The 25659-nt window shown below is 44.0% G+C and overlaps 1 protein-coding gene across 2 annotated transcripts in view; it reads left to right on the top strand.

The window, feature by feature from the left end:
• CAD (carbamoyl-phosphate synthetase 2, aspartate transcarbamylase, and dihydroorotase) overlaps nucleotides 1-25659 on the top strand; it is a 40582-nt gene that overhangs the window by 3332 nt on the left and 11591 nt on the right. The window contains exons 3-27 of one of the 2 annotated variants that reach the window (XM_015814819.1): nucleotides 545-674; nucleotides 2314-2456; nucleotides 3085-3226; nucleotides 3631-3802; nucleotides 4738-4923; nucleotides 5763-5875; nucleotides 6087-6229; nucleotides 7517-7648; nucleotides 8204-8437; nucleotides 8821-9042; nucleotides 9487-9675; nucleotides 10017-10141; nucleotides 10489-10622; nucleotides 11286-11398; nucleotides 11523-11776; nucleotides 12483-12729; nucleotides 13132-13230; nucleotides 15012-15236; nucleotides 15659-15841; nucleotides 16119-16337; nucleotides 16625-16792; nucleotides 16937-17119; nucleotides 17870-17974; nucleotides 24192-24443; nucleotides 24626-24707. In XM_015814819.1, coding sequence (XP_015670305.1) covers nucleotides 545-674; nucleotides 2314-2456; nucleotides 3085-3226; nucleotides 3631-3802; nucleotides 4738-4923; nucleotides 5763-5875; nucleotides 6087-6229; nucleotides 7517-7648; nucleotides 8204-8437; nucleotides 8821-9042; nucleotides 9487-9675; nucleotides 10017-10141; nucleotides 10489-10622; nucleotides 11286-11398; nucleotides 11523-11776; nucleotides 12483-12729; nucleotides 13132-13230; nucleotides 15012-15236; nucleotides 15659-15841; nucleotides 16119-16337; nucleotides 16625-16792; nucleotides 16937-17119; nucleotides 17870-17974; nucleotides 24192-24443; nucleotides 24626-24707 — 4195 coding nt within the window. The remainder of the gene's footprint in view (nucleotides 1-544; nucleotides 675-2313; nucleotides 2457-3084; nucleotides 3227-3630; nucleotides 3803-4737; nucleotides 4924-5762; nucleotides 5876-6086; nucleotides 6230-7516; nucleotides 7649-8203; nucleotides 8438-8820; nucleotides 9043-9486; nucleotides 9676-10016; nucleotides 10142-10488; nucleotides 10623-11285; nucleotides 11399-11522; nucleotides 11777-12482; nucleotides 12730-13131; nucleotides 13231-15011; nucleotides 15237-15658; nucleotides 15842-16118; nucleotides 16338-16624; nucleotides 16793-16936; nucleotides 17120-17869; nucleotides 17975-24191; nucleotides 24444-24625; nucleotides 24708-25659) is intronic. The other variant, XM_015814820.1, reaches the window with a different exon arrangement.

Below are 25659 nucleotides of genomic sequence, written 5' to 3'. Positions count from 1 at the left end.
TTCACATACTTCATCTGGTCTCTCAGTGCAATGCTATAAAATGGACAGACAGCATATCTAAATTTGGGTTATCTGCATCTTTGACGTAGAGATTTGATTTGATTCATATGTGATAAGATTAGCTTGTCCAGAATAATCCAGTGTCCTGAATTAAACTGATGATTCATACCAAATAATCAAAATCCATTGGATACCTTTGAATTGATTGGATGAAATGAACTGGATTAGAAGTTCATGCACTTCTAATCTGCTTGCTGAACTAGATCAGTTTGTAGTCTTTCTTAACTATATCCCTGAGGTTGTGGAGAATTTCTGAGAACAGGAGAGAAACAGATACATTCATTCTCTCTGGGAATGACAGCTGAAAGCTTCAGAATTTCTTTTAATGAGATTGTTGATACAAGTGATGGATATAAATATGTATAACGTACATATTTCAAATAAATAAATAAAATATTTTGGGGACTTGAATAGAAGGGGATTAGGAAATGTTTGTGATGATGAGATACGTTTCTTTATTAACTCTTTGCTTCCTCACCTCCAGTGGTTTGAATCTAGTGGCATTCATGTAGCCTCACTGATTGTGGATGAATGCTCTCGAAATCCCAGCCACTGGAGTGCTACACGCTCACTGGATCATTGGCTGAAGGAAAAGGGGATTCCTGGTTTGGAAGGTAAGCTTATCACAAAGTGCTAGGGTTTGCCTCTAGAGAACCTGGTGAAGTGTAAGTTGCAAGTTTCTCTTATGTGCTCCTTGAAAGCCATAGTGGGGTGCCTCAAGGCTCAGTCCTTTCTCCCTTCCCATTTAATATCTACATGAGGCTATTGGGTGCTATTTTGCCTAGGCAACAGCTTCTGCACATATCTATTAAGGTAATCTTCCATTCTCTCTACACAGACAGAAATTTATCTCTACAACACCAATCTGGGGAAGTAGGTTATTCTGAGAGATTGTAGGAGAAGATGTGTCACTCTATACAGGTGGCCTTGACTTATGACCACAATTGAGTCCAAACTTTCTGTTGCGAAGTGAGACACTTGTTAACTGAATTGTGCCCCATTTTACAACCTTTCTTGCCATCGTTATTAAGTGAATCACTGCAGTTGTTAAGTTATGACATGGTTGTTAAGTGAATATGGCTTCCCCATCGACATTATTTGTCAGAAGGTCGCAAAAGGTGATCACATGACCCCAGAACACTGCAACCATCATAAATATGAGTCACTTGCCAAGCATCTGAATTTTGATCCTGTGACCATGAGGATCTGCAACAATTGTAAGTGTGAAAAATGGTCACGTCGCTTTTTCCAATGCCATTGTAACTTTGAATGGTCACTAAATGAGCTGTTGTAAGTCGAGGCCTACCTGTACTAACAAAAATCAGAAACAGTACGATAGCACCTTTTCTGATTACTAACTTCTATTAAAAGACATAAGCATTTCTGACATTTCCCATCAGATGCATGGAGTGACTTGATTGATGTAGGATTTAAATTGGGAGGAGAAGACAGGTTGGCTCTGCAGATGAGGTTACATGTGAGAGAGATTACCTACATCCATGAAGCCACTCTGCAATGAAGGCAGGTGCAGCTCAGGAAAGCTTATGGCTTTTAATAACACCTGTTATTTGGAAAAGGTGCTGCTGGTTTCCTCCTGATTTTTTGCTGGGAATAAGACTTAAGTGACCCAAAGTTACCCACTGAACTCCATGAGTGAGTGAAGACTTGAACTGGATCACCCTGCCTGAAATCTAACACCTTAGAATCAGGGGTAGGCAACCTTGGCTCTTTTATGACTCATGGACTTCAACTCCCAGAATTCCTGAGCCAGCATGGCTCAGCTTGGAAACCTCTCCTTTCCCCTCAGCATGGCTGGCTCAGGAATTCTGGGAGTTGAAGTCCACGAGTCATAAAAGAGCCAAGGTTGCCTACCCCTGCCTTAGATGGTACACTCGGCCACATAACTGTATTTAATCAGAAATATAGGGAAGCAAAATCGTGATAGAATCAACGTTACTGATAACAGGCAAAATATGAAAATAGTTAGCTTGTTCAGGTTGCCTCAGCATAGATAGAAATGGAGATTATCCTGTCTGAATTCTCCCAGTGATCACAGAACCACATAGTCTACTGCAGGGGTGTCAAACTGCCGGCCCGCAGGCCGGATGCATCATGGCGAAACTGCGCCCACCCCATTGCCGGCAATGGGAAAAAAGTCGTGATACGTCGCGACACATCGTGTGACATTGCGAGTTTGACACCCCTGGTCTACTGAGATAGTCCATCCTTTCTAATAGTTCATTTCTCCTGCAGGAATTGACACACGAGCACTAACCAAGCGGATCCGGGAAAAAGGGAGTATGCTGGGCAAACTGGTACCAGACGGCATCCATAGTTCACCCCAGCCATTTGACGATCCAAACACACGGAACCTGGTGAAGGAGGTTTCACTGAAAGTAGGTTGGAAGAATAGGGTTGGGAGGGAAAAGACAACTTGGGTTAAGCAAATTGGAGATGGCAGGCAATAGCCATGGATATACTGTATAATATTCAGAGCAGGAGAGGGATTTCTTTAACTGTTAATACATAGCTTGGAAAAATGCATTATTTTGAGAAGCAGTTCTGATTCAGTGCTCCCTCCTTCTGCCTAAGAATATGCACTCCATACTTTCAAGTGGCTCAGTTCTTTTATAGAGTCTTTCTGCACCAAAAAGTTATTATTTTATAAGATTTCTATAGACACATAACTTATATGGCATAACCTTGGGTGGCTCACAATAGCAATAAAAGATATAAAAGACAATCAGTTTTGTTATTGTTGCAGGATTCCACTTCTGCTCGATACCAAGATATGGGTAGCTGAGCAGGAATGTAAATGAGATAGGTAAATTGGGAAAAAGTCATGCGTTACTGGAAGAATTTTGGGTGGGAGAAAGTTATTCTAAGGAATTACAATCTTCCCACCCATTACCCCTTCTTGCTTCTTCTGTATCATTAACAGTAGGGACATAGGATTAAGTGTGATTTATTGGCTACTATGCCATAAACTTCAGCATAACTACTTTCTCCACTATGACTCCATAGGAACCCCACTTGTTCAATCCTAATGGGTCTGTGAGAATCACAGCAATTGATTGTGGCCTGAAATACAACCAGATCCGGTGCCTGTGCGCTCGTGGGGCAGCTGTTACTGTGGTGCCCTGGGACCATCATCTGGATAGTACAGGTAGGCATAACTGAGTGGTGAGTAAGGGGTTCACAGATCCAGACAGGTGGTTTGTTTCAGCTTGGGAGCAAAGAATGTGGAGCCCAAGTGGCTCGTTCAAGGGGGAAAGTAATAATAATTAAGGTCATAAAGAGAGCCAGTTTGGTCTGGTGGTTAAGGCGCTGATCTAGAAACCAGGAGACTGTGACTTCTAGTTTCACCTTACACATGAAAGCCAATGGCTGACTTTGGGCCAATCACGCTCAGCCCAACCCACCGCATAGGGTTGTTGTATGGAAAAAGAGGAGGAGGAAGGAGGTTTACATATGTTCACCAGCTTGAATTGCTTATAAAGTAATAAAGACAGGGTAAAAATGAAATAAATAAATGGATAATGCCATCTGATACCTCATTTCTTCCCCCAGAATTTGATGGGTTGTTTGTTAGCAATGGTCCTGGAGATCCACAATTCTGCCAAGAAACTATTTCCAATCTGCACCGTGTGCTGGAATTGCCAACTCCAAAGCCTGTCTTTGGCATCTGCTTGGGTCATCAGCTGTTGGCTTTGGCCATTGGAGCTAAGACCTATAAAATGAAGTAAGTGTTTGTGTGAATATCTGAAATAGCAATAGCACTTAGATGTGTACTGCTCTGTAGTGCTTTGCAGCACTCTCTGAGCAGTTTACAGTGTCAGCATATTGCTCCCCACAATCTGGGTCCTCATTTTACCAACCTCGTAAGAATGGAAGGCTGTCGACCTTGAGCCCGTCAGGATCAAATTCCAGACTATGGGCTGAGTTAGCCAGCAATACTGCACTATAACCACTGCACCATCACGGCTCTTAAATAACCAATAGATACCTCTTCAATGATGTTGAGCAGTCTAATTCTTCAGCACTATAATAAATGTCAGGTAGTCCTCAACTTATAACTGGTCATTTAACATAAAGCACCTCTGGCCGTTGTTAAATATCACACCAGCACACCTATTGCCCTGGTCACATGACTACACATATGGAGGACCAGACCTCAAATTTATTGAAAACACTGGCATTTGCTAATGTTTTCCCCTCCAGCAGGTTAAATGCTAGTGAGTGCCAGCATTCTGAAAGGCCTAGAATACTGCCATTTCCTGGCATTTCCCCTCCAGAGGGGCAGAAACACAGGCACTCAGAAAGGCTCCTCTGGAAATTCCTTGGCACACTGGAGGAATGGATCTCAAATCTTGTGAAAATGTTAGCAAACGCCATCATTCTCACAATTGTTCTCCCTATCCTACCATGCCCAGGAGGCCCAGGCTCTCTCTCCCCAGCATCCCTCCACTTAACGATCGGCATGTTTGCTTAATGACTGCAACTGGGAGAGCTGGGATTGCAGTCATTGAGCGAAGAAGTCTTGTGGTTCTCAATGACCGCTCCACTCAACAACTGAGATTCCGGGCCCAATTGTGGTTGTATATGGAGGACTACCTATAGCTTGAAACTGAGGGTTTTTTTTTTCCTCACAAGCTAAGCCTTCAAATTCCTCCTCAGATACGGAAACCGTGGACACAACCAGCCTTGCCTGCATGAGGGATCCCAGCGCTGCTTTATCACATCACAGAACCATGGCTTTGCAGTAGATCCAGCTAGCTTGCCATCTGGCTGGAGTCCTCTCTTTACCAATGCAAACGATCACTCTAACGAGGGACTTGTGCATGAGTCAAAGCCATTTTTCAGGTAAGGAAAAGCAAGAGATGGGGAGGTAAACAAGTGATTTGGGGTGCCCTTCTTTATTCTGATTTGCTGGAACCATACGGAAGACCTAAGAAGAGCTTTTCTGGATCAGCTCAAGGTTCCATTTCATCCAGGCTTCTGTATTGTATAGTGACCAACCTGGTGCATTCAGGAAGCTCCAAGCATCATGAGGAATGTGATTCTTTTTCCACTGTTGCATCCCAAACTTTGGTATTTAAGGTGTGCTGGTTATGATTTGTGTGTGTGTTGTCAAGTCACCCTTGACTCCTAGCAACTACATGCAGTTTTCAAGGCAATGTTTTCAAAAGTAGTTTGCCATTGTCTTTCTATGGCTGTGCAAGGATGACTGGCCCAAAGTCATCCAGCTAGCTTATGTGCCTAAGGCAAGACTAGAACTCAGATTTCCCTACTCATGATTTAGCACCTTAATCACTAGATCAAAGACAGGAAGTTGCTACCAGATGTAGTTGCCATTATTAGCCCGGTCTTCCATCAATTTCTCCAGTCTAAGATCATCTCTCCATCAGATGGCAAAAATTTCCAGGTTCTTTTATCAGCCAAAAATCTTCTTTCATTTAGTTTTGTTGAGATTTTGAATTCTCACCTTGGGTTCATAATGTGCACGCTGTTGTATGCCTTGTATCATGTCTCCCCTTATCTGCCTTTGTTTGAAATAAACAGCCCCCAACTGCTGTAGATTTTCCTTATAGAATAACTGCTCTAAGAATTTTGACAGAATACCAGAGAACGGTATTGTGTTGCATTGTCTAATTTCACCCGTAACATTTCCCTCCTTGTTTTCTCCCCCTGTCTGATCCCAGTGTGCAGTTCCACCCAGAGCACAATGCAGGGCCGATGGATCTTGAATGTCTTTTTGATGTCTTCTTGGAGACAGTGCAGGACACTGTCGGTGGAGGGCAGGGCCCTAAGACAGGTGGGAGCTCTGTGACTGAGTTGGTTTCTGAAAGCCTGGATAGAGGCCTGGCTTTACCTCCATGCTACCCCGTATGGTCACCAGGTTTTGCACCTGCTGTAGGGTGCTTGCTAGTCTCCTGGCAGGGTTGAAACTTTGCTGGGTCCACCTATGGGCTTTAACTACTGCAGTGATCATCCAGGCATCTCTTTCTCTTCCCTCCCACCTCTAGTGTATAAACGCCTGCAGGACTGCCTGCACAATTCAAAAGTCCTGCCTGCCAGCAACCTGCCCCGCCCTCACAAGGTGCTCATCCTGGGCTCAGGGGGCCTTTCTATAGGGCAGGCAGGTGAGTTTGACTACTCTGGCTCCCAGGTGAGTGAGTGAAGAAATGGAAGTCAAAAGGCAGTGGGGAAAATTACAAAGTGGGAGGGGGTTGGGTAGAATACACACAAGCAAAAAGGACTGAGGGTTTTTGCCAATGGCAAAGTCACCAATGTGCTTGAGGTATCCGGTATGGAGGGGTCATTTCTTTAGTAGTGATACAGGGCAGCAGCTGATCTCAGCTCACCTTGGGCGGCATCACAGAGAAGCAAGGATTATTATTATGGTTGGTTGCACAGTCATCCAGATGACTGGATCTGATATTTTTATCCATCTGTTGAGTCCTTCCCAAGGATCTGGGATAGGCAGAAGTTGTTTTGATGATGTTAACGGTATCGTTGCAGGATATAAGCTGTTCCACATAAATCTACCTTTTGTAATTGATTGATGGGGATTTTGTCAATGCTGATGGTGTTCAAGTAGTGCTCTAGACATTTGGGGATTGCACCCAAGGCATCCATTACTATTAGTATTATCTTTGCTTTCTTTTATCATTATTATGGTTGGTCACACAATCAGCCAGATTTTACACAGGATTTGGCATTTTAGCCACTATTGAGTCAGTATTGATTTAATGAATATGTTTCCTAACTCCCAGTGACTTTAGATGGTTTACAAATTGTTAAAAAACAAAGATGGCAGAGAAGACAATGGGAACAAGGAAAAGGAAGAAAAGGGGATAGGTAGGCAGTAACAATTTGGTCAACGGAATTGTTGTCCGTTCATGAAAGTGAAAAAAAGTTCAATATGGAGAAGACAATGGTCAGGATTAATCATGGCCTATTTCAGGAAATTATTTTCCCAAAAGAGAACTATTCTAAAACTGTATTCACATATTTATCTTGATTACTCAATTTACCATAGTTAATTTCCTAGTTTTGCATAATATATTTAGCTATAAAGTAACTGTAAATTAACCAAATAGATTGGGTTTGCCTAACACACTGGGCCCAAATTCACATTAGCCAAATTTTCCATGGTGTGCAAATTCAACTGCTAAGTCTTTAATAGACTTGGTTAATACAATTTTTGTTTCAATGGTGTTGCCTTGTGAGTGGTTTATTACATTATGAGGCAGGGGTCTTCAAACTTGGCCCTTTTATGACTTGTGGACTTGTGCCTGGCTGAGGAATTCTGGGAGTTGAAGTCCACAAGTCTTAAAAGGGCCAAGTGTGAAGACCCCTGTTATGAGGGCTATGTGCATATTTTGACATGACTGGTGTTGTGTTGCAAGGATGACAATTTATTCAATCATAATCTCACTTCCCACCTTCCCAGGCCATCAAAGCTCTGAGAGAAGAGAACATCCAGACGGTGCTCATCAACGCAAATATTGCCACCGTTCAGACCTCCAAAGGCTTGGCTGACAAGGTCTACTTCTTGCCCATTACTCCTGACTATGTTACCCAGGTGAATTTACTATTTCCCTTTCCCAGATTCCTTGTTCATCTGCCACTCAGTATTCCTATTCTATTTGGAAACTGTGAATGTCCTAACATACAGGTACTTACAACCTATTTGTTGAGTAACCATTTGAAGTTACAGCTTCACTGAAAAAAGTGATTTATGACCGATTTTCACACTTACGATCATTGCAGCATCCCCATGGTCACATGATCAAAATCTGACATTGGCATGTATTTATGACAGTTGCACTGTCCTGAGGTCATGTGATCACCATTTGTAACCTTCCCAGCTGGCTTCTGACCAGCAGAGTCAGGGAAGCCAGATTTTTCTTAATGACCACACGATTCAAAAGCATCATAAAATGGGGCAAAATTCACTTAATTGCCTTGTTTAACAATGGAAATTTTAGGCTAAATTGTGGCTGTAAGTCAAGGATTACCTGTACAGTTAAGGGGATTGGAGAATCTCTCCACTGTCCTTACAGAATTCAGGGGTGGGATGTGACTAGAACCGAACAGGGGGACATTCCTAGCCTTCCACTGTCTTCTCTATGATCAGGTGATAAAGAATGAGCGCCCAGATGGAATCTTGCTGACATTCGGAGGACAGACAGCACTCAACTGTGGCGTGGAGCTAACTAAGGCTGGGGTGCTGGAGCGCTACAATGTGCGTGTGCTGGGCACTCCCGTGGCTTCTATTGAGATGACAGAGGACCGCAAAGTCTTTGTGGAGAAGATGGAGGAGATAGGGGAACATGTGGCACCTAGTGAGGCTGCCTGCTCCATTGAACAAGTATGTCATTCTGCTTAATTACAGCCATACCTCTCTTTGGGGGAGCTCAAGACAGTGGAGATAAAGTTCTCCTTCAGGTCCCATTGGACCCAGCTCTTGAACAAAGCGTGCTTTTAAACATGGTAGAAGAATTTTAAATAGAAGAATGCATGCAAGAATATACGGGAAGGGGACTAGATTTGCAGGATAGAATCAGTAGTTCATTCTTCAGTGAAACATTGTTAGAAACTTTCCCCGACTGACAAAGAAAAGAAATCAGGCTTTCTGGTGTGAACCTCATCTAGTCCACTTGGATCTGCCAGAATTGCTGGCCAAAGATATGATATGTTTTCTGATAACCACCACTAGGGATAATGGACTTCCTAAATGCTTTCTCCCAACAGGCACAGGTTGCTGCAGAACGACTTGGCTACCCAGTGCTTGTGCGCTCAGCCTATGCATTGGGCGGGCTGGGCTCTGGGTTTGCCAATGGGCGGGAGGAGCTGATGGCACTGGTGAGCCAGGCCTTTTCCCACACCTCACAGGTGCTGGTGGACAAGTCACTCAAGGGCTGGAAGGAGATTGAGTATGAGGTGGTGCGTGATGCCTATGACAACTGTGTCACGGTAAGCCAATTGGGTTAAAGGGGTAGAGGGAGGTTCATCACCAAAAGGGCAAGTTTAAGCTTGTTTTGGGTGCCAGAAAAAGGATTTTTAAAATAAAATTAAGCAGCCAAATGTTTGATTGCAGATTGCTATTTGCTGCTGGGTGTCCAAGGTAGCTAGACAGTTCCCAACCTCTGACTATACCAACAAGCACACTGCAAGTCATATCTATGCAAGGAATTGATTTGCAGCAGGGAGAAAACACTTATTTTAGTTAAAAATAAATATAAGCTGCTTAAGTGAAAGTCTGGGGATGAGACAAAAACAAGATCATGATGAAGGGTCCTTTAACAATAGTGAGGCACAAGACCTAACTTAGGATCTAAGAACTTGGAGGCATGGATTCGCAGTGATCATGGCCGCCTTCTTATCTAGCTGATCTTCTCGGTTCCCAATCCTGAACAGGTATGCAATATGGAGAATCTGGATCCGTTGGGCATCCACACTGGTGAATCTATAGTGGTTGCCCCCAGCCAGACACTCAACAACAAGGAATACAATCTCTTGCGCACTACAGCCATCAAAGTGGTTCGTCACCTCGGGATCATTGGAGAATGTAATGTTCAGTATGCACTGAATCCTGAGTCTGAGCAGGTGAGATGCTCTTGAGTTGACAATCTATGATTGCCCTTGTTGAGCAGTGTATGCTGATACTGTGAGCTTACTTGCAGTTGCTTACAGCAGCTTTCTGCTGAATGAAGTCATGGTTCACCTAGTACACTATTGTCAACACAGACTAGGATTGACTTTCCAGAGTTTCAAGGCAATCTTTTCTAGCTCAGCTCAACCTGGGACCTTCTGCATATTAACCATATGCTCGGTCCTGAGTTATAATTCATTCCCAGGAAATATGGAAACTTTCTCATTCTGCTTGCTATACTGAACGATGGTGCAAATATTGGCTGGGCTGCATCTGTCTCTTTCCTGTCCCACAGTACTACATCATAGAGGTGAATGCTCGGCTCTCACGGAGTTCAGCTCTGGCAAGCAAGGCTACTGGCTACCCCTTGGCCTATGTTGCTGCTAAGTTGGCTTTGGGCATCCCATTGCCTATCCTCAGGTAATACCTGAATGCTCTGGGATGCAGGATGCATTGCTTTGCTAGAACTATCTGGGGAGGGGTCTGCTTACTCATTGCCCCCACTGTGTCAGTGGGTTATTTGCTTAAATATTATTTCGCCTTTTATGGAGCCAGTCCCCTATGTACTTTTTATTTTGTTTAAAACATGTGACTGATAAATTTTGTCTTAGCAACTGCTACCACCTTGGATTCTTGCCATATCTTATACAGTCTTTCTAAACAAGGAATGACAACTGTGCCTGCTGTTATAGCTTTTTGATCATAGATTCAATAAGAGATACATGGCTCTCCATCTTAGCCTTCTCTTTCCCTTCACTTCAACCCAGGAACTCAGTCACTAATTCCACCACAGCCTGCTTTGAACCTAGCCTCGATTATTGTGTAGTCAAGATTCCACGCTGGGACCTCAGCAAGTTCCTGCGTGTGAGCACTAAAATTGGCAGTTCCATGAAGAGTGTGGGTGAGTGTTGAAAAGAAGAATATGGTGGGAAGTGCATATTGGAGTCAGGCTCCTACCTTGCAATCAAGTTTGATTTTCATTTGTGCTTTGTGTGGTACAGGCAGCAGACCAGGTATTAGGATACCATGATTTGGGTGTTCCATCAGCTGACAATCTTCTATTTCTCCCCTTTTCTTATCCTTTGCCTATGTAGTTATATACTGTAAGTTATCAAGTTGGTGCTATTCTTCCATTGCTAACTATAAATTGATGTTGACAGTTGTATTCTGTTTTTTGCATTCAAAAATCCCAGAACATCTGGACCCTTTTTATACATGTGTCAATATCACATGCATATCGAAAAGAGGCAAGACTGTATTTTGACACTACTTCTGCTACTTTCCCTTTTTTGCCACACACAAACATTTAGGATGGCTTTGATGCTATAATGCAGACACAATTGTGGGTGTCTCTAAAACCAAGACAAGACAATGCTTGAGTGATCCTGGCATTCCCTGAGATGGTCTGCTCATTCCTCATGCTTGAATCTTGTTTGTTTCCTTGATACATGCTGATTTTATCTGGCTTTGAAAGAAGCCATGTTTATTTATTTAGCTCAAAAATCTAAACTTAGTAAAAAATTTCCCCTGGGTAAATTTACTGTTGTTCTTGCCATTCTTTCAGGTGAGGTCATGGCCATTGGAAGGAGTTTTGAGGAGGCATTTCAGAAGGCACTTCGCATGGTGGATGAGAATTGTGTGGGCTTTGATCCCACAGTAAAACCAGTCTCTGACATGGTAGGCATTCCTGGTGAGGTGACGAAGCATGCTGAATTTCCAGTAGCTGCTGTCCCCAGTCCCATTGGACTAACACTCAGCGCTGTGCTGTCCACAATTTTCTGTTCCTTCCTCATCACTGCAGGAGCTGGAGACTCCCACCGACAAGCGGATCTTTGTGTTAGCAGCTGCACTGCGGGCCGGCTATTCCATTGAGCGTCTCTATGAGCTCACCAAGATTGATCGCTGGTTCCTGCACAAGATGAAAAATATAGCTGATCATGCACTGTGCCTGGAATCATATCGCCAGGCAGAGCCAGGGTCCATGCCACCTCATGTCCTGAAGCTGGCCAAGCAGTTGGGCTTCTCAGATAAGCAGGTGGCTCAGGCTGTGCTCAGGTACAAGATCAAAGCATCAGTGTGGTTATTATTTGTCTAAACTGGTTTGGCTCCTTGACTATTGTTGTTTTATATAATGTTATTCTATGAGTAAATAAAAAGCAGCCCAAAGGATTCAGGTCTAGGCGGTCCTGACCATTAGCCAAAAACTGGAAGTAAAGTAATACCTACTGCTTACTAAGAACAGGTTGTAGGAATGGAGATCATTAAGAGGGATGAGATGTGTGGAGGGAAACCTATAATGCTGACTGTGCCAAAGTGGATACCACAATCTTTGTCCCTTGGTTGCTCGTTTTCTGACAACATGCTGAGTGCAGGCTGAAATAAGGTGGTTAGTTTTGATTAGCATGTTGCGAGAACCCAGCCATAGTTTTAGCCTGATTCACATAAATATGCAATTCACATAAGCTATCATGTTAAATGAATGTAGCAGTTATGTGTAAAAACTGTTCAGTCTCTGCTTGAAAACAAAATCTCGATGAAGTCCTGGAAAACAGCTTATCAGTTGGAGCCAGTACCCTGACCCAGCATAAGACAGCTATTTGGTTTTATCATTTTATTTTAAACATTTATATAGCCACCCATCTTTCAACCAACTCTGGATGGCTCCCAATCAAAGATCAAAAACCACATAAAATCACAAAACTATAAAACCAAACCAATTAAAACACTAAAACATTAAAAACAAAAGCTTGTTGTGTTTCAGCACGGAACTGGCAGTGAGGAAGATGCGCCATGACTTGAAGATTTTACCAGTAGTGAAACAGATTGACACAGTGGCCGCAGAATGGCCAGCCCAGACCAATTATCTGTATCTCAGCTACAATGGCACTGAGCATGACCTGTCTTTCCATGAGCCACACGTCATGGTCATCGGTTCTGGTGTCTACCGTATTGGCAGCAGTGTGGAATTTGACTGGTGTGCCGTTGGGTGCATCCAGGAGCTGCGCAAGGTGAGTACTTGGATGCTTCTTCTCCAAAGACATTTCCTAGACATGTCAGGAGTTTTCCTTGTTCACCTTGTGTCACAGAGGGCTTTCAGTTCCTCCTTATGTCTTTCTCCTCCACTATTCACAATCACTTCATTGCTCTTCTCTGAATGGGTCATAGGAAGTCTGACAGTGGTGCAAGAAGGCCACGTGGTCTGGTACTGGAGTGTTTCATGCAACCAACATACAAATGACTGCATGAAGTATCGGCTCCAGATAACTCTTCTGAAGTAGTGGCAGGTCACCAATATACCTGCAAATTTGTGGATTGCTAATCACCTGTTGAGTCCCAAAGCCATGATGAGGCTGGTGTTCCTATAGGTGTGAGTTCAGAAGATGTAAGCTCTATGTGCCTTTCTCCAACAGATGGGCTACAAAACCATCATGGTGAACTACAACCCTGAGACAGTAAGCACAGACTACGACATGTGTGACCGGCTCTATTTTGATGAAATGTCCTTTGAGGTGGGTCCTATATGGTGCTGCATTAAGATTTGGTTTTAAAAAGGGATCAAAAGTATGTTTTCAGCTCTCTGTTTTGAAATAGAAGTGTCTGTACTAAGCAGTAAGGGAACTCTAGGATGAATTGGTCTCCTCTTGAGTTTTAAGCTATGTATATTTAACAGACGTTCTAGGAATCTTAGTCTAAGCTCTAAGGGCTTTAATGCTGGTCATCAAAGATTCTATCAGCACATCTGGAGAGTCTACCAGTGCATCTCAAATCAGTGAATTCTTAGTCTGCTGTTATGGGGGGGAAAACGAAGTGGAAATAAACTCATTTACTCCAGATATTACTCACATGGCCATTTCTTTCCTTAAGGATAGCACTTATGTCTCCATTCATGCAGGTGCTTCCACAAATATACCAGATGTATATTCTTACATCTATCCTCTTCCTTGCTTTTTAGACAATATTATTCTCTCAAGCAGTTTATGACCACAGAAAGGGTCGGACCCTGCTCATGGTCTAAAAATAATAAGTCACATAAGGTTCAAGAAGGAATGGGAAGATAGTCTTCAAGGCAAGGAAGCAATGGCCTGCAATATGGTGACAATCAACTGTATTTCCTGATGGGCTATTTTGTTTTCTTTGAGTTTTTGCCTGAACAGCAACTTGGTGCTTTTTTTAAATAATTGGCCCAGAATTATTGTGGCGAATAGAATAGAATAGAATAGAATAGAATAGAATAGAATAGAATAGAATAGAATAGAATAGAATGGACCTTGGAGGTCTTCTAGTCCAGCCTCCGCTCAAGCAGGAGAACCTATACCACCTCAGACAAGTGACTGTCCAGTCTCTTCTTAAAAACCTCCAGTGCCCACGATTTCTGGAGGCACGCTGTTCCACTGGTTAATTGTCCTCACTGTTAGGAACTTTCTCCTTAATTCCAGATTGCTTCTCTCTTTGATCAGTTTCCAACCATTGTTTCTTGTCCTGCCCTCTGGTGCTTTGGAGAATAGTTTGGTCCCCTCTTCTTTGTGGCAGCCCCTCAAATACTGGAATACTGCCATCATGTCACCCCTATTTCTTCTTTTCTTTAGACTAGCCAGACCCAAATCCTGCAGCCGTTTTCATATGTTTTAGTCTCCAGGCCTTTGATCATCTTAGTTGCTCTTCTCTGAACTTTTTCCAAGATCTCAACATTGTTTTTGTAGTATGGTGACCAAAATGAATCAATATATACTGAATGGAGGGAGGGAGGGAGAAGCAAGGAAAGCTTCCTCTAACCATTCCTCCCCTTGTTATGGCCACCTTCCTGAGAAGCAGATGCAGTTTTGTTCTTGTAGGTCTATGTTCTATGTTGTTTGGCCAATAAATAGGATCAACATGTTGCCTTCCAGATTACTTGTAAGTTGTCACTTGGGATAACTTCCCTTTAGGCAGGCTATAATAAAAGCAGAAACAAAGTTGGTGCACATTTAAAGTCCATAGTCAAGTTAAAAGCAGAAGGTTTCTTCGCTTGGCAGTAACTCCATTATTGCTACCACTGGACTGAGTTTATGCCGTTAGTTATGATTCATTTAAAAGGAGTGTAATTTACCTGGATGGTGTGATTGCAGCAAATAGACAGGATAAGGGAGGCAGGAGATGTCTTTTTATTTGGTTGCCATAAGAAAAAGGTATCTGGAGCCAAATCAAAGATATGTTGGGAGGGGGGGAGAATCTGTCCTCCATTCTAAGAAGCATCATACAGCATCCTCTTTTTTTTCTACCTCTCTTCCTCATTCTCAATTTTGCTCTTCAGGTGGTGATGGATATTTATGAGCTGGAGAACCCTGAGGGTGTAATTCTGTCCATGGGGGGGCAGCTTCCCAATAATATTGCCATGGCCTTACATCGGCAGCAGTGCCGGATCCTAGGCACTTCCCCTGAAGACATTGACTCTGCTGAGAACCGCTTCAAGTTCTCCCGTCTTCTGGATACCATCAACATCAGCCAGCCCCTCTGGAAGGAGCTCTCAGACATGGAGGTGAATAGAAGGTGCTACAACTAAAAAGAGTGAGTGGGTGGGAATGGGGGGGAAGTGAGACCATCATTGGTTAGGTCTCTTTTTCCATTCCAGAAGCTGTAGAGCTGGTGTTGTCATGGGAGGGTGTATGAGGAATTATGGCAAGTTCCCAATGTCACCTCTCTTTGGGTGTTTTATTTTTTTTCCCAGTTGCTAATGAATTGCAGACTGGCATTTTAGGGTGAGAGGGGAAATTAAGGTCCATTTGTCATTGGTGCTAACTTGTTGCATGTTTTAGGGAAAGGAGGAGGTGGACAATTTAATGCCTGGAATTTCTGGTGCATCCTGGCAAAGTGACAAAGGAAAAAATGGCTAAAGATGGGGCCAGAGAGCTGTTTCTTCAGATATAGCCTTTGTAACCCTACAGTATCTCTCCTCTGCAGTCAGCCAAGCAGTTCTGCTGCAAGGTGGGATACCCTTGCGTGGTGCGTCCTTCCTACGTGCTTAGCGGTGCGGCCATGAACGTGGCTTACACAGATAACGACCTGGAGAGGTTCCTTAGCAATGCTGTTGCTGTTTCCAAGGAGCAGCCTGTGGTCATCTCCAAGTTCATCCAAGAGGCCAAGGTGGGCAGGGCTGATGGGTGGGTTTTGTATGCCAGTCACTCTGGAAAATGTGACAGGCTCGACTGATCAGAATAAGCACAGGAGTGTTACAGAAGGTCACCCTTGAAAGCAGCCCCGTGATTGTCATCCTTTGAACACAGGGGAAATAGGGGCATACTATTTGTGTGCTCAAGCAAATCACAAAGGGGAGTCTCTGCTTTCTTTGGCATTCAGGAAGACCCACGTGAGGGAGGCATTATTGGCAAATGTTGAGGCTCTTGTACTTGCCTCCCAACAGGAGATAGATGTCGATGCTGTGGCCTGTGATGGACAAGTGGTGGCCATTGCCATTTCTGAGCATGTGGAGAACGCTGGTGTACATTCAGGGGATGCCACACTAGTGACACCCCCACAGGACATTACACCCAAGACGCTGGAGCGGATTAAGGCGATTGTGCATGCCATTGGACAGGAACTGCAGGTCACAGGACCCTTCAACCTCCAACTCATTGCCAAGGTAACAGGAAGGGTTGGCAAGAAGTCAGTGAGTCTAGCATTCATGGATTGAATCAGATTTCTCAGCTCTAGTGTGCACATATGCTGTCTGTGTTTGACTTTCCTTTATTCATTGACGATAACAGGGATCGATCTTACTTAATTGAGAGGCACTGTATATCTTGTAATGTTAATGTGAAAAATGTGATGTAGATCAGAGTCTCTGATTGGCACGATTTGGAGCTAACATCCTCTATCTTGGCTGGTGCTCCATAAGCCGTCCTGCCAACCTGCTTTTCTTTTCTGCAGCATGACCAGCTGAAGGTGATTGAATGCAATGTGCGAGTATCTCGATCCTTTCCGTTTGTCTCCAAAACGCTGGGCGTTGACCTGGTAGCTTTGGCCACGCAAGTGATTATGGGAGAAGAGGTGGAATCCGTTGGACTCATGACAGGCACAGGCATTGTTGGTGTCAAGGTAAGCAGCTGAATAGCTTAATCACATTCACATAGTGAAGATTTGAGCCCTAATGTACCTTTTCTTTGTTCCTTAGAACAATCACAGCTTGGGATATGGACTGATTTGACCGTCTCATTTTGGGCTCTTCTTTTTTTTGCTCAGGTGCCCCAGTTTTCATTCTCACGACTGGCAGGTGCTGATGTGGTGCTGGGGGTAGAGATGACCAGCACAGGTGAGGTGGCCTGCTTTGGGGAGAATCGTTGTGAAGCCTACCTCAAAGCCATGCTGAGCACTGGCTTCAAGATTCCCAAGAAGAACATTCTGCTGACTATTGGGAGTTACAAGGTCAGTTGGGTGAGACAGGGTGACGCATTTGTCAGGAGGAAAAGCAGAACAGTCCTGTTGGTGTCACCACCTCAAAGCCTTTTTTCAGATTAAACATTCCTAATTTTAAATGTCCCAATGTCTATGCTTTTGTTGTAGTAGCACAGTGGTTCTCAACCTATGGGTCGCGACCCCATTTGGGGTCGATCGACCATTTCACGGGGGTCGCCAAGCAAGGCTGTCCGCCATTTTTTTCCCCCTTTTCCGGCGGGTGCCTTACCTCCCTTGGGCTGGGCCAGCTGGTGGTCGGCCTGCTCCGTCTCTGACGCTTGCCAGCTACGCCTCGGCCGGCGCAGGAGGCAGAACCACGCATGTGCGGCGCTCCCGGGCAGGGAAAGTCCTTGACTTACGACCGGTTGGGTAGTCCTCGACTTACAACCGGTTGGGGGTCACGGCATTAAAAAGGTTGAGAACCACTGTAGTAGCAGAACAGCTGGTAATGTTTCTTACAAAGTTTTCATTGTTCAACCCTTCTAGATTATTTTGAGGTTTCCTTTAAGGGTTTATATGGAATAAAAAAATAAGCCAAGTATTCTTGCTGTAATAAATGGTGGTAACATTGGATTTGGGGAATAGGGTGAGAGAGAGAAGAACAGGAGGGTAAGGAAGTCAGTGGGAAGGATTGGGGAAGGTGGGTTGCAGTAAGAGCAGACATGCTTATGATGTGTCTGAATAGGTCTGCCTTTCCTTTTTGCTTCACATCTCTTTTAGAACAAGAGTGAGTTGCTGTCCACAGTACGTACCCTCGAAGGCTTGGGCTATAATCTCTATGCCAGTCTGGGCACTGCTGATTTTTATACAGAGCATGGCATTAAGGTAGGTACACAGATGGTCATGATAACATATGGTATTTTTTTCTACAAAGACGGGTTAATTAGATTAATAATTATTAGGTTAATAAACTGCAGTGAATTACCTTCCAATGCAGTTTGTGCTGTTCTCCTTTGAGGAAAGATGAAAACAATTAAGGGGGAGTGCAGAAGAAGAGAGCAGGAATAGGAATTCTTTGTTATTCCAATGCTGGAAGTTGCTGGGGCGGGGGGNTCTTAGTCTAAGCTCTAAGGGCTTTAATGCTGGTCATCAAAGATTCTATCAGCACATCTGGAGAGTCTACCAGTGCATCTCAAATCAGTGAATTCTTAGTCTGCTGTTATGGGGGGGAAAACGAAGTGGAAATAAACTCATTTACTCCAGATATTACTCACATGGCCATTTCTTTCCTTAAGGATAGCACTTATGTCTCAATTCAAGCAGGAGAACCTATACCACCTCAGACAAGTGACTGTCCAGTCTCTTCTTAAAAACCTCCAGTGCCCACGGTTTCTGGAGGCATGCTGTTCCACTGGTTAATTGTCCTCACTGTTAGGAACTTTCTCCTTAATTCCAGATTGCTTCTCTTTTTGATCAGTTTCCAACCATTGTTTCTTGTCCTGCCCTCTGGTGCTTTGGAAAATAGTTTGGCCCCCTCTTCTTTGTGGCAGCCCCTCAAATACTGGAATACTGCCATCATGTCACCCCTATTTCTTCTTTTCTTTAGACTAGCCAAACCCAAATCCTGCAGCCGTTTTCATATGTTTTAGTCTCCAGGCCTTTGATCATCTTAGTTGCTCTTCTCTGAACTTTTTCCAAGGTCTCAACATCTTTTTTTGTAGTATGATGACCAAAATGAATCAATATATACTGAATGGAGGGAGGGAGGGAGAAGCAAGGAAAGCTTCCTCTAACCATTCCTCCCCTTGTTATGGCCACCTTCCTGAGAAGCAGATGCAGTTTTGTTCTTGTAGGTCTATGTTCTATGTTGTTTGGCCAATAAACAGGATCAACGTGTTGCCTTCCAGGTTATTTATAAGTTGCCACTTAGGGTAACTTCCCTTTAGGCAGGCTATAATAAAAGCAGAAACAAAGTTGGTGCCCATTTAAAGTCCATAGTGGAGTCAGAAGCAGAAAGTCTCTTCCCTTGGCAGTAACTCCATTATTGCTACCACTGGACTGAGTTTATGCCGTTAGTTATGATTCATTTAAAAGGAGTGTAATTTACCTGGATGGTGTGATTGCAGCAAATAGACAGGATAAGGGAGGCAGGAGATGTCTTTTTATTTGGTTGCCACAAGAAAAGTATCTGGAGCCAAATCAAAGATATGTTGGGAGGGGGGGGGAGAATCCGTCCTCCATTCTAAGAAGCATCATACAGCATCCTCTTTTTTTTCTACCTCTCTTCCTCATTCTCAATTTTGCTCTTCAGGTGGTGATGGATATTTATGAGCTGGAGAACCCTGAGGGTGTAATTCTGTCCATGGGGGGGCAGCTTCCCAATAATATTGCCATGGCCTTACATCGGCAGCAGTGCCGGATCCTAGGCACTTCCCCTGAAGACATTGACTCTGCTGAGAACCGCTTCAAGTTCTCCCGTCTTCTGGATACCATCAACATCAGCCAGCCCCTCTGGAAGGAGCTCTCAGACATGGAGGTGAATAGAAGGTGCTACAACTAAAAAGAGTGAGTGGGTGGGAATGTGGGGGAAGTGAGACCATCATTGGTTAGGTCTCTTTTTCCATTCCAGAAGCTGTAGAGCTGGTGTTGTCATGGGAGGGTGTATGAGGAATTATGGCAAGTTCCCAATGTCACCTCTCTTTGGGTGTTTTATTTTTTTTCAGTTGCTAATGAACTGCAGACTGGCGTTTTAGGGTGAGAGGGGAAATTAAGGTCCATTTGTCATTGGTGCTAACTTGTTGCATGTTTTAGGGAAAGGAGGAGGTGGACAATTTAATGCCTGGAATTTCTGGTGCATCCTGGCAAAGTGACAAAGGAAACAATGGCTAAAGATGGGGCCAGAGAGCTGTTTCTTCAGATATAGCCTTTGTAACCCTACAGTATCTCTCCTCTGCAGTCAGCCAAGCAGTTCTGCTGCAAGGTGGGATACCCTTGCGTGGTGCGTCCTTCCTACGTGCTTAGCGGTGCGGCCATGAACGTGGCTTACACAGATAACGACCTGGAGAGGTTCCTTAGCAATGCTGTTGCTGTTTCCAAGGAGCAGCCTGTGGTCATCTCCAAGTTCATCCAAGAGGCCAAGGTGGGCAGGGCTGATGGGTGGGTTTTGTATGCCAGTCACTCTGGAAAATGTGACAGGCTCGACTGATCAGAATAAGCACAGGATTGTTGCAGAAGGTCACCCTTGAAAGCAGCCCCGTGATTGTCATCCTTTGAACACAGGGGAAATAGGGGCGTACTATTTGTGTGCTCAAGCAAATCACAAAGGGGAGTCTCTGCTTTCTTTGGCATTCAGGAAGACCCACGTGAGGGAGGCATTATTGGCAAATGTTGAGGCTCTTGTACTTGCCTCCCAACAGGAGATAGATGTCGATGCTGTGGCCTGTGATGGACAAGTGGTGGCCATTGCCATTTCTGAGCATGTGGAGAACGCTGGTGTACATTCAGGGGATGCCACACTAGTGACACCCCCACAGGACATTACACCCAAGACGCTGGAGCGGATTAAGGCGATTGTGCATGCCATTGGACAGGAACTGCAGGTCACAGGACCCTTCAACCTCCAACTCATTGCCAAGGTAACAGGAAGGGGAGGCAAGAAGTCAGTGAGTCTAGCATTCATGGATTGAATCAGATTTCTCAGCTCTAGTGTGCACATATGCTGTCTGTGTTTGACTTTCCTTTATTCATTGACGATAACAGGGATCGATCTTACTTAATTGAGAGGCACTGTATATCTTGTAATGTTAATGTGAAAAATGTGATGTAGATCAGAGTCTCTGATTGGCACGATTTGGAGCTAACATCCTCTATCTTGGCTGGTGCTCCATGAGCCGTCCTGTCAACCTGCTTTTCTTTTCTGCAGCATGATCAGCTGAAGGTGATTGAATGCAATGTGCGAGTATCTCGATCCTTTCCGTTTGTCTCCAAAACGCTGGGCGTTGACCTGGTAGCTTTGGCCACGCAAGTGATTATGGGAGAAGAGGTGGAGTCCGTTGGACTCATGACAGGCACAGGCATTGTTGGTGTCAAGGTAAGCAGCTGAATAGCTTAATCACATTCACATAGTGAAGATTTGAGCCCTAATGTACCTTTTCTTTGTTCCTTAGAACAATCACAGCTTGGGATATGGACTGATTTGACCGTCTCATTTTGGGCTCTTCTTTTTTTGCTCAGGTGCCCCAGTTTTCATTCTCACGACTGGCAGGTGCTGATGTGGTGCTGGGGGTAGAGATGACCAGCACAGGTGAGGTGGCCTGCTTTGGGGAGAATCGTTGTGAAGCCTACCTCAAAGCCATGCTGAGCACTGGCTTCAAGATTCCCAAGAAGAACATTCTGCTGACTATTGGGAGTTACAAGGTCAGTTGGGTGAGAAAGGGTGACGCATTTGTCAGGAGGAAAAGCAGAACAACCCTGTTGGTGTCACCACCTCAAAGCCTTTTTTCAGATTAAACATTCCTAATTTTAAATGTCCCAATGTCTATGCTTTTGTTGTAGTAGCACAGCGGTTCTCAACCTATGGGTCGGGACCCCATTTGGGGTCGATCGACCATTTCACGGGGGTCGCCAAGCAAGGCTGTCCGCCATTTTTTTTCCCCTTTTCCGGCGGGTGCCTTACCTCCCTTGGGCTGGGCCAGCTGGTGGTCGGCCTGCTCCATCTCTGCCGCTTGCCAGCTACGCCTCGGCCGGCGCAGGGGGTGGAACCACGCATGCGCGGCGCTCCCGGGCAGGGAAAGTCCTTGACTTACGACCGGTTGGGTAGTCCTCGACTTACAACCGGTTGGGGATCGCGGCATTAAAAAGGTTGAGAACCACTGTAGTAGCAGAACAACTGGTAATGTTTCTTACAAAGTTTTCATTGTTCAACCCTTCTAGATTATTTTGAGGTTTCCTTTAAGGGTTTATATGGAATAAAAAAATAAGCCAAGTATTCTTGCTGTAGTAAATGGTGGTAACATTGGATTTGGGGAATAGGGTGAGAGAGAGAAGAACAGGAGGGTAAGGAAGTCAGTGGGAAGGATTGGGGAAGGTGGGTTGCAGTAAGAGCAGACATGCTTATGATGTGTCTGAATAGGTGTGCCTTTCCTTTTTGCTTCACATCTCTTTTAGAACAAGAGTGAGTTGCTGTCCACAGTACGTACCCTGGAAGGCTTGGGCTATAATCTCTATGCCAGTCTGGGCACTGCTGATTTTTATACAGAGCATGGCATTAAGGTAGGTACACAGATGGCCATGATAACATATGGTATTTTTTTTCTACAAAGACGGGTTAATTAGATTAATAATTATTAGGTTAATAAACTGCAGTGAATTACCTTCCAATGCAGTTTGTGCTGTTCTCCTTTGAGGAAAGATGAAAACAATTAAGGGGGAGTGCAGAAGAAGAGAGCAGGAATAGGAATTCTTTGTTATTCCAATGCTGGAAGTTGCTGGGGCGGGGGGAATTAGCACCACGGTGAAGCTGTTTAAACAGCATGAAAGAGAGATGGCTTCCAACTTTAGCCTTGGACTGAATAGACCTTTGCTTTCTCCTTTACTTACTTCTGGGTCCTCTCCCAGGAACACATATCCTTCTTATCTGTAGGCCCTATTTCCCCAAATTGATGCTTTCCAGAATTGTGAAGTCTAAGGCCCTTTAAGTTGGAGGGTGGTATGGAAGAAAGTTATGCTGTCCATCAGATGAATGTTGCCTTTTTTTAAAATATTCTTTTTAATTTTTGAAACCAGAGTTGTTCTGAAGTTGGGTGACCTAGAAATGTAATAAATAAATACGTTCCCAGAATGCTGGTTGGGAATTCTGGATGTTTATTTCTTTACAATAATAGTACACTGCCCCAGTTGTAAGACTCTGTGCAGCATATATTAAGGCAAGCAAATAAAACAATTAAACAAGCAAATGGGAATACCAAAATGGAACAAAACATTCATACAAGGTGGAGTGCATACATCAAGTAGTTGGTTTAAGACCAAACTCATAGTGGAAAGAAAAGCAAGGAGAGAGGTTGCTACGTGTATCTCACAGGGAAGTATATCCCACAGTATATAATCGTGGTGGTGAACCTATGGCACGTGTGCCAAAGGTGGCACGCAGAGTCCTCTCTGTGGGCACGCACGCCATCGCCCCAGTCCTAGGCCTTCAGCTGGGTTTTATAAAACCTTTTCACTTTATGCTTTGCCACTGTGTGCAAAAAAAAGGTTCAATCAATCAATTTCAATTTTTCACGGGGAAAAAAAAGATCTCGCAAAGTTGGAATTGATTGATTGAACTTTTTAGTTCTGCCCAGTCTGCCGTTACCACCGCAGCCACGCCAACTCAATGGGCCACGCCCATCCAATGGGGCACACCCATCCAATGGGGCACACCCACCCGGCACCCGATGATACATAAGTGGGTTTGGGGTTGCAGTTTGGGCACTCGGTCTCTAAAAGGTTTGCCATCACTGGTATATAGGCTGCTCCAGAGAAGGCCTGTTGCCTCATGTAGGCTCTGTGTACTTCCCAAGAAGGGGAAACTTTTAGTAGACCTTTTGTGATGTTCAGACTGGATGGGCAGAATTGACCTTGACAAGATGATTCCTAATGTGACTCAGTGCTACATATTGTCAGCCCCACTAAATAAACCAGATCAGGAAATCAACTACATAGAAAGCCTAAAACTACTTTTGTTGAGATTGGCTAAAATAAAATAGCAGAATCTTACAAGTCTATGCTGTATCTCCTCCTCCTGATAGTTTAATGAATGGGGGGGGGGGGGTGTTGAGTTGCTTCCAAAGGTTCTGTGAGCATTCTGGACTTAAAAATGCTTTGCCCCCCTTTGCTTAAGCAACAGTTTTTGCATCTTCTTCCAACCTACTTCACTTTTGTACTTCAGAGCCACAGCATTATGTAACTTACGGAATGTGTGACTCACAAAAGGTTCTAATGACTCTGTGTCTATTTTGCAATTGTTTGGGCTAATCTGCCAAGACCATGACTGGCATTCTTGCATTATCTTGAGTGTTTTGTATCCCGATGGCTTAAGGACTTGCTGCTTCTTTTGTGGCAGGTGATGGCTGTGGATTGGCATTTTGAAGAGGCAGATGGCAATGAAATGCCATGCAAGGAGAACCAACAGCGCAGCATTTTGGATTATTTGGCTGAAAATCACTTTGATTTAGTGATCAATTTGTCGATACGCAACTCTGGTGGGAGGAGGCTCTCTTCATTTGTCACTAAGGGCTACCGAACACGACGGCTGGCAGTTGACTACTCAGTGCCCCTCATCATAGACATCAAGTGCACCAAGCTTTTTGTTGAGGTTTGTGAGGGGTGGCAAATGAATTGGAGAAGGATTGGGCAGTGATGAAGAGAAACATGGGATTCAGCTTCAGGAGAATACCGAGATCTCCAGTGTGTATTGTGTATATGTTGGATGGGGGGGTGTCCTTTGCTATTCTGAGAGATTGAGTCCTCTTTTTCTTTGTTTCTGTTCTCCATTAGGCTCTTGGGCAAATTGGAGGGCCCCCTCCGTTGAAGATGCATGTGGACTGTATGACCTCACAGAAACTCATCCGCTTGCCAGGTAGATCAAAGTTTGAGCACTTGCATAGGGGGAAGATTTATCTACAGAAAAGAATGCACTTAGCTGGTCCAACTTGGTCTTTGCCTTTTTAGACAGGCTCACTTATTGAATTTGGAGCCCTGCAAGGTAGGATTTGTTCCTTTGCCAGCCCCTGAGAACACAGAGTGGAGAGCAAGGCTATTAAAAAAGGTTCCTGAGTCCAAGGAGAGGGGATATATGACAAAATAGCTATGAGCTATTTAATATGGCTTCAGACTAATTGCAGTAAATATTATTGTGCTGTGATGAGAGTCTTAAGAGATTCTATCGACTTCAAGCTTAACAACCTAGTTAAGCCATGTAAAGTCGGGGATCTGTGATTTATAGCTGAGTCCAGGTCCAGAGCTTGACAGACAGATCATCTATTTATGATTACAATTGAACCTGGAATTTTGATTATGTCATTGTGATCATAAGTCAAATCACTATGTGACCAGACTCATTTTTATAGCACTTTTTACAATAGTTGTAAAGTAAGTCACCATAGTCACCAATAAAGAAGAATAAAGTTGAAATGAGGGATCCTTGTTGCTCTCTGAGCTTCTTGTTTTCTTGCAGATGTTTCATTACCCAAACTAGGTAACATCATCAGTGCTAGTAAGGAGTCCTTACTAGCACTGATGGTGTTGCCTAGTTTGAATAATGAAATGTGTGCAAGAAAACAAGCAAGCTCAGAGAGCAACAAGGACTCCTCACCACAGTCATTAAGCAAATCAAATTAAGCCAGCTTTCATGCCTAAGATGGGACTAGTTTCTAAACACTGGACATACTGATTTACCCATTGACTGCAGTATGCAGTTTATCACAATTTATCCATTGACTGTGGGCTGAGTTCATTTATTACATGGGAAATTCCTGTTCCAGAGATTGACTGAAAACAACCACATTTTCCCCTTTTAAAAGGTAAGAATG

The sequence above is a fragment of the Protobothrops mucrosquamatus genome, unplaced genomic scaffold, assembly GCF_001527695.2.
Source record: "Protobothrops mucrosquamatus isolate PMUCROS unplaced genomic scaffold, P.Mucros_1.0 scaffold286, whole genome shotgun sequence".
Lineage (NCBI taxonomy): Eukaryota > Metazoa > Chordata > Lepidosauria > Squamata > Viperidae > Protobothrops > Protobothrops mucrosquamatus.
This window is presented reverse-complemented; position numbering and strand designations above follow the sequence as displayed.